Source organism: Lactuca sativa, chromosome 7, assembly GCF_002870075.4.
Source record: "Lactuca sativa cultivar Salinas chromosome 7, Lsat_Salinas_v11, whole genome shotgun sequence".
NCBI lineage: Eukaryota > Viridiplantae > Streptophyta > Magnoliopsida > Asterales > Asteraceae > Lactuca > Lactuca sativa.
The window spans coordinates 106,791,003-106,804,496 of record NC_056629.2 but is presented as its reverse complement, the minus strand read 5'-3'; the positions used below and the strand labels follow the sequence as shown (position 1 = coordinate 106,804,496).

The window sequence follows — 13,494 nt, the reverse complement described above, 5'->3', positions numbered from 1 at the left end:
ACCTGGTACTCCTTATGATTACTTGGTGTATACGGAATATATATATATATATATATATATATATATATATATATATAGCTAAGATTGAATAGATAGTAGACTGGGTGAATCTGATCTAAGCCCACAACCAAACAAGGAACAGGAAATGAAGTGGAAAGCACACATCCTACTGTCTGCCGGATCTGATTAATATATATCTCTGATGTATCTACCGAGGAATCATAAAGTTAACATTATAGGCCCCATTCTAACTGAATGTACTAAGACTCGACTGTTCTGTTTGTCTTTTGTAATGATGTAAGTTTTCCCAAGTTTAATACTATCTTTACTAGAAAATAGCTTGCATTACTTTTTATGTGAGAAGATCACTATATGAATGTAATGGGAAAATGAAAGTGTACAGTAGTGTTGTATATAGTAACTATTGAAACACTAACTACCTTAAAAACTCGTTCGTTAATTAAGGTTAAAATGTGATGAGGTTATAACCATACTGATCGACAAGCGTTTAACACGACGACCTGTTGGCGTCGAAACTGATGTGACATTTGTCACCCCTTGGCCTGCCAGCCAAATTGTAGCGAACAGTCGGGATGCGGTGTCACACCCCCGAACCAGACGGCGGAAACGTCCGGGGGCTGTCGTGACTCAATTGAATACCATAACATTGAATATATATGAAACAAAACAACATTCGTCACCATTCATCAACATGATACAACCAGTAGTGTTTACATGTCATACATTGTTTGAGATATTACATTTCCAAAAATTAATATTGTTTGGTTCATTCAAAAATAAACTGCAACCGTCACTGAGCATGATTTCCCTTGACTCACTGGTTTCCTGAGAATACAAGTATTTTGAAAAACGTCAACATATGAAATGTTGGTGAGTTCATAAGTAGTGTTTGAAATCGAATGTTTATATTGTTTGAAAAACCACCAGAAAATCCGATATTTTCTGAAAAGAAAAGCTTTCAAAAATGTTTGTGAAGATCCATAGGTATGCTTGTTTGTTTCTATACTTGTAGAAAAATGTTCATTCAAGATGTATGTGTTTCAAATCTGTATGTGATAAAAACCCTAGGGAAACCCGATGTTCCCCTAGTTCTTTTGAAATCCATTGAGTTGCGTTGAAACCATTACGAAAATAGTAGTATCGGTCCCAAGCGACGTTGGAAGGTTCTCGAGCATTGATTATTTACTACAAACCCGCATTACACAAACGCCCGGTTTATAGATATACCAACGATTCCCGAAGGCGTCGTCAGTACTAATCACGTTATCCAATCGCCCGGACAAGGTGTAGTCCCACATCCGAAGAGAAGGAGGTCACGAAGACCCCGGTAACTCTATTAACCGGTTGGGGAAAATATGCGTGCGAGGGGTCCCCGACCCGCCTCGTAAAATGTGTAGACTTTTCTAGCAATACCATGGCCCTTGGGGTCCAGTGGTACAAGCCATTGAAAGTCACCCTACGTTGTGCCAAGTCGGTAAAACTCAACACTTCGTAGAAAAAAAATGTCTTCGGGCCTTAAGATCAGGTCATTGGGCTAGCTAGGCCCAACAAACAAGATTTTACACTTTTGGGGCCCGAAGATGGTGCGTAGACGTCTGTGCACACTCGTATGTATGTGTATTACCAATCGTTATTTGTATGTATCAAAGAGTTAGTAGTTGTGGATTTTCATTGGCTCGAGACCGAGCCAATTCGTTTAACAACGACTTTTGGTATTGTAATGAGTTGTATCTCGTTGGTAGTCGAGGTATCGTTATTTGATCAAATTGTACATAATGAATCATCCTTGAAATATTTCTGTTTTCAGCCCCTCATTATTTGTAAAATTTACATTTTCAACCCTTTTATTTAAATATTTCCCGGTTTGGTCCTTAAACTATTTTTCTTGACATTTTAACACCAAAAATTATTGAAATTAATATTTTCCAGCATATTTTTCAAAGAAAACAGTTTAAGTCCCTGAAAATGCAGTTTTTCTCGGTTTAGTCCATCTTTTCGCAATTTTGACAATTTTGGCCCAAAATGGAAAATTTTTGCAACTTTGGTCCTTTTTAAATTTAAAAAGCATTTTAAACCTTTGAAAAGGATTTGGAACACTTATAGTCCACTGTTTTACAGAAAGTTATAGTTTTGGCCCTCCAAAACAGAAAAATTCGCATAATGGGCCTTATTGGGCCGAAATTTTCATTTTTAGCCCAATAGGCTTGAAATTTATGTTTTTAATCCACCAATTGAATAGAATTCCAGAAATAGTCTTATGAAAACTGTTTTGGCACATTCCAACCATCAGAATCTGTAAAATGTCAATTTGGGCCCTTAATTTTGTATTTTTCACATTTTTGGCCCAAAATGTGTGTTTTTAGCTTAAAGAAAATTGTTGCTAACCACTTGGCTATTTATCTAGTATCACTTATTATGTAGGAACATATTTGAAGCTAATATCATAAAACATGAGTTATATCTCGGTTTTGAGGGGTTTAATGGCTAGATCCAACATTAAAACACATATAAGCATACATATAAGCATGGAAATCATACAAGGCATACAAATACATATAGATCTACACTTTCACTTGTATTCCCCCCCCACAAAAACTCTTAAAAACAGAAAATAGGGGTATGAATCTCACCTTGAGTGGGTAGTTTCGGTTCTTGAAGAAAAATTGGAAGAAATGAAGTGATTTTTGGCCCTTGCACTCCTTGATGAACTTTTCGAGATTATGGGGTTTCTAGAGTGCAAGATCACGGTTTTTACATGGATTAGGAAGAGATTTTGATAACAAAAGAATTTAAACCATAGATCTATGCATAATCTTACCTTAGATGATGATTTACTTGCAAAATCCTCTTGGAAAGTCCCTAAATTTCGAGATTTTTGGAGAGGGGAGGGAAGGAGAGTTCTTTGAGTGTTCTAGAGAGAAAGTTGAGATATTTTGGTGTGTGTGATGATGCTTGGCCGAGAGCAAGAGAGGAGAGAAGAAGAAATGATATTTGAGGTGATGGTTGCATGGAGATATGGGTTTTCTTGCATGGAAATCCTTTGGTTAATAGTGAGGTGGCACACTTAAGTCAAATATCTTCTAATCCTCTTGGGCTTGGGTATTGGGCCGAAACATGGAGGGGAAAAAAAAGAAATTTGGGCCTTTTGCTCCTAAGCCCAATATTAGAGTTAGCCTTAGGTATATTTTTAGTCTAAAAGAATGTAGTAGGATTTTTATATTTTTATTGGACTAGTTTAGGTTATTCATGTATCAAGGCTTTTAATTTATTTAATTCTAGGCCCAACATGACCTAAAATGTTAAAATAAATAAGTGTGGGTCCAATTAGAGCCCAATTAGGGTTCTAAGCCCATAATAGTCTAATTGGAAGCTTATTGGCCCATTTGGATCCAATAAGGAAGTTCTAGCCTAAATTAGACTTAATAAGAACTTCTAGGGTCTCCAATTGTTTGATGACTATTTGTACTCCTAGCATGTTGTATTTGATTGAAGTTTTTGATTCACATTAACTTGAATGTATAGATTACATGGCTCAAAATTTACAGTTGTGACATGCGGGCTTGTCATTCCCATATAGATCTATACACACAATGTCCGTTCTCCCTCTAGGAGACTCTGGTTACAAAACGCGACCTAACAAGTATATTGCTAAGCCGTGAAGTAGTGGTTTCACATTATTGTTATTTTGTTCTTGTCATCGTATGTTCCTTCTGTTCTTGTTAGTGTATGTTCCTTTATGTTTTTGTTATCATATGTTCCTTCTGTTCTTGTTATTGTATGTTCCTTTCTATTCTTGTTATCGTATGTTCCTTTATGTTCTTGTTATTGTATTTTATGAACCCCTAAACTATACCTATTATAGTTTACTAGTATGTTTGTTTTGAATTGTCTCTGATTTGTAGAAAAGACTCGATTATCTACTGAGTTATGATTGTACTTTAAAAATAGAGTTTTATAGACAACAAAGTAACATAACTTTAAAATAGTTTTTGAAATGATTTGATCACTTATAAAAGCACAATAAAACCCTTTAATGTGATGGTTATCACAGATAAACATTTACACAATTATCATTGTGTTCAACTTGTTCCCCCCCTCCTTAAAAGCATTTAAAACATTTAAAAGACTGATTATAGGGGTATGAACTCACCTTATGTGGGTGATTCAATTGAAGATTCGTGTAAGGATGAAAAGTTCCACAAATGAATTCTTGAGACACAAACGAGTCTTAAATGACATATAATGGCATATATAGGCATGTAATTAGTGTTTAAAACAACTAACATGCAAGGAAACAACCTTAGGGACTAGGAAACACTTGTAATGAAGTGTTACAATAACATGTGATGGTATGAAAGGGATTTTACGGCCATACCAAGATGTGTTCACCACCACACTTGAGTTTACGGCGAAAGGAGAGTTTACGGCCGTAAACTCTTGAGGATTATGCACTAATTGCTTGTTTCATGGCTAGGAATCAAGTGTTTCTTATGGATAACTAGATGATGGAAGAGATACTCAGACTTTGGAGGTCTTTAGGGTGTTTACGGCCCAAGAACAAGTGGGTGTTCTTGGTGAAAAGATGAAGACTTGAAGATCTTGGAGGAAAAGTGATGAATTCAAGGATGTGATTCATAGGATTCATACGATCAAGAAGATTAACTAGCAAAATGGATGAATTACTTACATTTTTGAAGAGAAATGATGGATTCCCTTGATGATACCTAAGAGAGTTTGAGTGTTATTGATTGAAAGATGTGGGAAATGAAGAACAAATGAAGGAAATCTATACTTATCATGAGAGTTCACGGCCACGAAGAGTTTACGGCTGTAAACTCTAGTTTGCGGTCGTAAACTCCTTGTGATGGAGTTTTCGGCTCGATTGCAACCCAATGAACTTAATCCGATACACCCCAACACACAATCCTTAAGTGTACTAGGCTTAGAACACTCAAACAGACCCCTAACAATGCTAAAAGATAGCAGAAACAAGTCTGAGATTTGATTGGATTGGTTGGCTTTACCAGATAGAAATTTTTGGGTTGTCACAGTCCACATTAGGGTAAAATACTTTTTTACACTGTTCATAACTTGGCCCAAAACCAAGGCCCAAAATATTCCATGGTCAACCTAGGTCAAACTTTTGGTCAAAGTTAAAGTCAACAGTCCATGTTGACCAAACACAACATGTTGACTTATCTGCACACTGTGTTTCTCCATCATCCAAACCGATGGAAAAATCCCAGTCAACACGCCGTGTTGACTTGAAAACACATCGTGTTTGCCTGAATTCCAGCAACTTAATACATTAAGTTACTTTCTCCGATCCCTAGAGCTCCAAAGCCCAACTCTAGACCAAAATGAGACTTGGAAGGGTAAAGTTTCCATCTTTACCCATATGGACTACCACAAAGGGTCCAAAACCTAACCATAAGGCTTGATAGTGCAAAGTCTTAACCATTAAGCACTTAATCCTTGAAGACATAACCCTAAAACATAGATGTGGCTCCCTTGAGCTGGAAAACCATGTAAAGTTGAAAACATTAAGTTCATGCATGTCTAAATGAAGCTCTTAAGCTTAAAAGGGACTTAATAATTGACTTAATGCATTCATAACACCAAAATTTCATAAAGCTTGCACCTTTATGCTCAAAGGGACCAAAAAAACTCATATATGGAATAATAAGCCCTTAAAACGACTTCAATCTCTCATCAACCCAAAAAGGGACCAAAAGCATAACAAAGCACAATATAAGAAGATCTAAACATCTATAAGTCAAGGTGCAAACTTGATACCTTAGAAAGCTTGCCTAAAAGGAGATGATTTTGGATCCAAAGCCAATCCACCAAGCAATACAACTTTAAGATCTCCTCTTCCTTCACAAAGGCCAAAAATGAGCATTAAAAGCTTCTTACTAGCTCAAGAACACCACCAAGAGATTTAGGGAACAATTTTAGAGTTTTAGCAACAATGGAGGTTGGTAAGGAGGCCAACCATGAGGACATAACGCCTTTAAATAGGGTGCAACACCCTAAAAATTAGGGTTTCCTTCCCAGCTGCCAACACGTTGTGTTAAGACACCCCAACACACCATGTTGGTCCATTAAACTTCGCGTTTCTTCAAATCTATACACGCCATGTTGGTTCCTCCAACACGTCGTGTCCAACCCACAAAAGGGGATTTACTCCCCACAATTGCTCCTCAAAATTCTGGGTGTTACAGTAAGGCTGGTGGAGAGAAATATGCAAAATTATAAAGATAGGCCAAGATTATGGAAGTTGGAATTCAAAAGTGAACATTGTAACTAAATGCCCAATAAACATGGATGCAAGGTTTTAAAAACCGGTTCGAACCGGCCGGTTTAACCGGTCGAACCGGGAACCGGTGTAGTGTTCGGTTTAATTAGGACCAGTTTTATGTTAAATTTCATGCCGGTATGAACCGGCCGGTTATTGTTATTTTTCGGTTGAACCGGTTGTAATGAATCGGCTAAATACCGTTTAAACCGGTGGGTAAACATTTTTGGGCTAAAATATGGAATGTGGGCTTCACAAGTTGCAGCAAATATAGCCAATTTAGATTGAATGTTACTCACAGTAGGTCAAGTTCTTGTCTGTCGTCATCTCCATGGTCGACGTAATCAATAGTTCAATATTTAATCTTTCATAATCACGTTGCTTTTTTTTAATATAACATTCATTGTCGAAAGCTGCAACCAACTACAGGTAAGAATTGAGCACAATATATGTTTTTTTAGTTCAATTTTGATTCAATTTTAATACATGAACCTACGATCCATAGTTCATACATTATACATGACTTTAATTAAGTCAACTGAAAAAAATCAATACATAATTCCTATCCTCTTTGCTTTCACCATACATTATTCTAATTAATTTTGGTTATGAATGATTACCCACTGTTTAAGTTTATTAATTTTGGTTATGACTTATGAACGATTACCCACTGTTTAAGCTTATTAAATTTTAATTTATGTTTATTATTCTGATTTTGAAATTGTTTATGGTTTTATAATACAGTTCAATATGGATTCTAGAGACAAACAACCAATGGAAACACAATCTCAATCACAACCTTTCGTTCAATCAAATGTAAGAACGAAGACGGATAAAGCATGGGAACATATAACTCTAGCTAAGGATGATAAAGGAAACAAGAGTTACATATGTAATTTTTGTCAAAATTTGGCGTGGTGGTGGCATAAGCAGAGCTAAGAAACATCTTGTCGGTGTTATTGGTGACATATCACCTTGTACTAAAGTATCTCCAGAAGTCCGTTTCTTAATGCAAGGTCTTTTGAAAGAAACGACACAAAGGGAAAAACGTAAAGCTAGTGGTGATGGCATAAACACTGTTACTATCTCGGATGACGATGAAGAAACGAAAGAAACACAAAATCGAAATGTCAAAGCACGACCTAATAAAGAAGGAAAACGGAAAGGTACATCAAGTTTTCATCTTTTCTTCATAAAAGGTATAAATGATCCTTCTCAACCCACTATTAAATCTACCATGCAAACTAAGCAAAAAATACATGATGTCGATTTAGCAATTGCGATGTGGTTCTATGATGCATGTGTACCTATGAATGCTTGTAACTCTCCTTATTTTCAACATATGGTAGATAAAATAGCGGGTATTGGTCATGGGTACAAAGCACCTAATTATCATGCTTTGAGGGTCAATTTATTGTCAGATGCAAAGAAGCCTGTTACAATGTTAATTGATTCATATAGAAGTCAATGGATTGAAAGTGGTTGCACAATCATGAGTGATGGGTGGAGGGATACTAGGCAACGCCATTTGATTGATTTTTTGGTTTATTGTCCGAAAGGAATATCATTTCTTAAATCTGTTGATGCATCTGATATAGAGAGTAATGCTTCAAATTTGTGTAATTTGTTTGTTGAGATTGTTGAAATGGTAGGACACAAGAATGTGGTTCAAATTGTTACTGATAATGCTGCCAATTACAAACTTGCTGGTAGTAACCTATGTGAAAGATATCCTTCTATTACTTGGTCTCCATGTGAATCACATTCTCTTAATCTTATATTAAAGGATGTTTCGGAATTACACAATGTAAAAAGTTTGGTCACTCTTGCATCCAGGGTTACTGTTTTTATTTACAATCATAAGTGGCCCTTGAATTGATTAAGAAAAAGAGATGGTTGGACATAAATCATCCGTCTAGGTGCTACCCGTTTTGGTACTGCGTTTATTGCATTGAAAAGTTTGTATGACCATAAAGCCGATTTACAAGCAATGGTCATATCTAACGACTTTAAGAAGATGTTGAAATTGAGAAATGCGGCTGAATGTAAAGATATTGTCTTGAATAAAAACTTTTGGAAAATTTGTTTGATAAAGTGATGACTCCTTTGTTAAGGCTTTTGCGGTTATGTGATTCAGATGAAAAACCTGCATTGGGTTATGTTTATGAGGGAATGTATCGGGCAAGAAGAGGGGTAAAGGAATTATTTAAGAAGAAGAAAGAATTATACAAGCCTTATACTGACATAATTGATCGTCGTTGGGATAAAATGCTAAGAAAAAGTATTCATTATGCAGCGTATTGGTTAAATCCAGTTTTTCAGTATAATCATGAGAATGTTTGTTCTAAGAGAGAGGTGTTTCAAGGTGTTCTTGATATGGTTGAGAATAATTTTTCCGGTACAAGCATTTTAGATCTTACACTATCTCTTGGCAAGTTTCGTGACAGTGAAGGTACTTTTGGTAGATATAGTGCCATTGCTTCTCGTACTAGTACACGTCCAGGTAACATTTAAATTTTGTATACTATTATTAACTATATTATTGTAAAATATATTTTTTTCTTACCATTTTATTTGTAGATGAGTGGTGGAAGTTATTTGGCGAAGATACTCTAATATTACAAAAGTTTGCTATTAGAATACTAAGTCAAACCGCATCGTCTTCCGGTTGTGAACGAAATTGGAGTGTCTTTGAAAGGATTCACACAAAAAAGAGGAATAGGTTGGAACATCAAAGACTAAATGATCTTCTATTTGTGCACTACAACTTGCGTTTAAAAAATAGATACATTATATTATAATAAAATATTTAATTAATAATAATGTCATTTTATTTTTACAACTTTTTTTTGTGAATGATTTTGTAGACTCAAGGTTGATAAAAGGTCTTACGATCTATTGACTATGAATGTATTGATAAGACGGATTTTTGGGTGATTGAAAAAGAGCCGGAAGGAGAACTTGATTACGATGATTTAGAAAATATGCTGACGAAGAAGAGCATGAACCAGTTTCTCAAACACAAGGTGACATTTTTTTACCATAAATATTAATTTAGTGTTATAAATTTAGTTTATTATTAATCTATTTTGTGACATTAACATTGATCTTTTATATTGTAGAAAAAGAAATTGGCCTTGTTTTTAATAATGATGAAGCTGATAGTGAATTTCATTTATTAAGCGATCGTGAGATTGATGCATATAACACTCCAATGTCTCAAGATCCATGATTTGATTTAATCTTGATGCGTTACTTTTCAGCTAAAACTATATTTTTTTAGTTATTATTTTTATGTTTTTTGGATGTATTTGGATTGATATAAAACTTATGAGAATGTGTTTATTAATGTGTTTGGATGGATATACAATTTTTTGTCATATGCATTTTTATTGTTTGAACGCGTGGATGTTAAATTATTGGTTATATATATATATATATATGTGTGTGTGTGTGTGTGTGTGTGTGTGTGTGCAGGAAAAAAATAAAAAACATAAAAAAAAAATAGAAAACCGGTTGAACCGGAAACCGGTCACGAGACCGGTTCAACTAAAAAACTGGTTTTTAAAACATTGCATGGAAGAGATAGGGGATGGCTGGGTCAAAACCCCTATGACATAAATGGATATACATGCATTGATTTTATTGTACTTCATTCATCATGTTTTGTACAACTTTATAAGTAATATTATTTTATTGATGGTTACTTGTACAATAAGATTAATGGTTTGGACGTCTTGATAAATTAATATTATTATATTCAATCTATTTTTAGAAATAATAAAACTTATGATATATATATATATATATATATATATATATATAAAGAGAGAGAGAGAGAGAGAGAGAGAGAGTTAGGTTCAAGTATTTTAAGTAATTATTGTACAGATATCGTATGATATGAGAATTACTAAGAGAATAGGCTGTTTAGCAGTGCAAATACGTTCAACCTTACAAAAATATCGTCATTTTCATGCATTTTCGCTAATTATTATTTATTTTTGTTCTCACACATCATTTTTCACTCATTTTCATTCTAAAAGAATACGACCCAATAAACATTTTGACAAACATTTTGATAGAAATAATAATAATAATAATAATAATAATAATAATAATAATAATAATAATAATAATAATAATAATAATAATAATAAGTGTATAATAACCTTATAGACGATTTAATTAGTGAGTACGTGTGTTAATAACAATAGTTATGTAAGATTGAACATATTTATATTATCAAACAACATATTTTCTTTATCATTCTCATAACATACGATATCCACACAACAATTGGTCAGAATAGAATAACCTAAACACACACACACACACACACACACACATATATATATATATATATATATATATTCTAATAAATGAATAGTTTTAATCTCATTGTGATAAGTGTCACTCTAATACAAGTTCTCATTAATATTATGCCATGTGTCATGTAAATATATTAGGCAACCATTTCAAAATTCAAATTTATATTTTCTAATTATATGTTAAATTTGAAGTTATAATAACTTTAAAAATTTGATATATCTCTTAATTAATAATTTATTTAAAATCATTTATTTAAAACAATTGATTAATAATTATATATTTTTATTATGAAAGTTTAATTAATTTTATAACTGTGGTTTCCACGGGTTATAAACTAATATATATATATATATATATATATATATATATATATATATATATATATATATATATATATATATACCTCTTCTAATAAAATAATCCCACTAGTGTCACATGGCTTTCTTCTAAACCTCAATTTTGGTACGTGGCGTGTTTTTGTAAACCCTTATTTTCTCTTCCCGCCCCTATTAAATTCTATTAAAATTTGAAATTGATTATGCGACTTCCTATTTAGCAATCAAAATTCTGCTCATATTTTTTATTGTTTCCAACTGATGGGCGACAAATTAGCGAAAATTTGTAAGATGATTACGAAAATCCCAAGAATAAAGGACGATTTTAGTTTCTTAATGTCAATTGCAACTCCACCTCCTACTTATTGACTTTTTTTTAGTATCTTCATCTACAACCGATTATTTTGATTTCTTGATTTTATATGTTTTGATTTCTATCGGTAGAAACAATTTCTTTATTTCATATAAACGATTCCATTATTTCATATAAAAGATGTTAAAAAAATTATATGTATAGTTGTGTGTGTTTGATGCTATATTTAACCCAAAAAAACAATCGTGTGTGTTTAATGCTATATTAGACCCAAATATGTTTTTTATTTTCTCCCTTACATATTGCATCGTAAGTGTTTGATAAAATGCCCATGAGAGCTTTTGTGTGTGTCATTGTACAAATTGTGTTATTGGAAGTTATGTTTATATTAATATTTAGATATCGTATAAGTGGATTTTCATTTTGTTTTCTATTCAGGTGATTATGATTCTAATTATAGTTTAAATATAATTGTTTTTTTTATGTGGATATGTCTAGACTTTTGCCATCTTTGATAAGTATCTCATGTTTATTTGCTTTTCAGTTACAAAACAAGGAGAAGGATCATGGGCTTATTGATTCCTGCAGTGACAAATATAACTTTATGTTTTACATAGGGATATCAAAAACTCCCGTGGGACCCCGATACCGTACGTGACTAAATTTAAAAAAAAAAAACAAGAGCGAGAGCGGGTCGGGGGCTGAATTAGGCCCCGTTCTTTTTCGGGACCGGGGTCAGGAATCGGTGTTTCCATCCCGTACTCCTGCGGGGGCCCCGGTTGTATATTTATGTAAAAAATATATATTTAATATATAATATATATACAAAATATATTTTTAATTTTATGTTTAGGTTAGGTTTCAACTTTCAATTTCCCGTTTCCAATTCACTTTCCCGTTTCCTTTGTTCACTTCACTGTGAGACGAGTCGACTACTTTCATTGTTTATGTTTTGGGTGTCATATGTGAGTATATTGGCTTCATAAGAGTTCTTTTATATTACAGTTCTTGTTTCAGATTTATTGTTTATGTATTGGGTTTGATTCTTTCACAGTTCTGTGATTTAAGCCGAGGGAACCGGGGGAACGGGGGCGGGACCGGGGGCGATGGAGGTAACCGGGGGCTATGTAAAAGGGGGATCCGGGGCGGGACCGGGGGTGAGGGCAACAACTGATTTCGGGGGCAGTGACAAATATTTCCGCTCCCGTTTGGTCCCGTTGACATCCCTAGTTTTATATCAGACATGCACATATTTTTCTCATTTCTCATTTTTATATTGTTTATACTTTACTTATTGGTTTATCATAATCCCTAAAATATGTTGCTCTTTTTTTGTGCAGGTCCATTTATACATAAGGATCCTAGCTCTTATAACCATAGTACAATATAGGTTGAAGCATGGCTCCATAAATAATGACCTTGACGTGGCAAAACAGAGGCTTCCTATTGATTTCAAATAAAAATTTCAAAGTTGTTTATATTATAGTACATTTATCATGTATTAGACATGGCAATGTAGTTTCTTTTATTATTTTATTATAGCATTCTACTTTTGCTTTCTTCCTTTTATTATACTTTTGCTTTCTTTCTATCCGACTTTGTTTATAATTTCACGTCCTAATATAATGTTGAAAAGAAATGATACTTTAATTATTTAGAGGGAAATAAAAACATAGTGATAAAGTTTTGAATGTATGTTTCATATGATTTTTCTTTAATGCGTGCTTGAAGTTTTGAATGGATATGAGTGGGATCTGGAATTTTAAGAGAGCAAGGGGTAGTTTGGTCAATTATCATGTTTGTTGGAAAATTATATATTTTTTTTCTTGAGAATTTTAATGTTTTGGTTTAAATGGTAGGGGAACAAAGTTGGAGGGCATTGTTGGAACCATGAATATATGGTTATGTAAAATCAAATACAGGAAAAAAGAAAATGGTAACTGGGTAATTAAAAACAAAAGGGTCACAATAATTTCCATGTGAGGTATTATTTTTATAATCAAAATACTTTTTTCAAACAAATTCCATCTTAATGTTACGTATCATTTGAAGTTCTTGAAACCAAACATATATATCTATAATTTTGAATCGGGTAGATATATAAAACCTTAGTGTAATTAACTAGATGGATATATAACATGCTTATCTATCATTTTGACAGATATACTATATATATTTTTGTCCACATATAAAACCTT

General features: G+C 33.4%; 2 protein-coding genes across 2 annotated transcripts; both read left to right on the top strand.

Annotated features, from left to right (window-relative positions):
• The first annotated feature begins 7,184 nt into the window (after nucleotides 1-7,184).
• Nucleotides 7,185-8,198, top strand: LOC128127302 (uncharacterized). The gene has a single exon (XM_052765760.1). It carries the CDS (start codon nucleotides 7,185-7,187, stop codon nucleotides 8,196-8,198), a length of 1,014 nt encoding a protein of 337 aa, XP_052621720.1.
• A 218-nt stretch (nucleotides 8,199-8,416) lies between these two features.
• On the top strand, nucleotides 8,417-9,551 carry LOC111895113 (uncharacterized). Its single transcript, XM_052765759.1, has 4 exons — nucleotides 8,417-8,822; nucleotides 8,900-9,075; nucleotides 9,187-9,193; nucleotides 9,442-9,551. The coding sequence occupies exons 1-4, from the start codon at nucleotides 8,417-8,419 to the stop codon at nucleotides 9,549-9,551; spliced, it is 699 nt and encodes a 232-aa protein (XP_052621719.1).
• Nucleotides 9,552-13,494: the final 3,943 nt, after the last annotated feature.

Excerpts from the sequence above, each read along its gene's own strand:
- LOC111895113 (XM_052765759.1), top strand. The coding sequence starts at position 8,417 with ATGACTCCTTTGTTAAGGCTTTTGCGGTTATGTGATTCAGATGAAAAA. Across the intron at positions 8,823-8,899 it reads TCGTACTAGTACACGTCCAG|ATGAGTGGTGGAAGTTATTT; the intron begins GTAACATTTAAA and ends TTTTATTTGTAG.
- LOC128127302 (XM_052765760.1), top strand. The coding sequence starts at position 7,185 with ATGATAAAGGAAACAAGAGTTACATATGTAATTTTTGTCAAAATTTGG.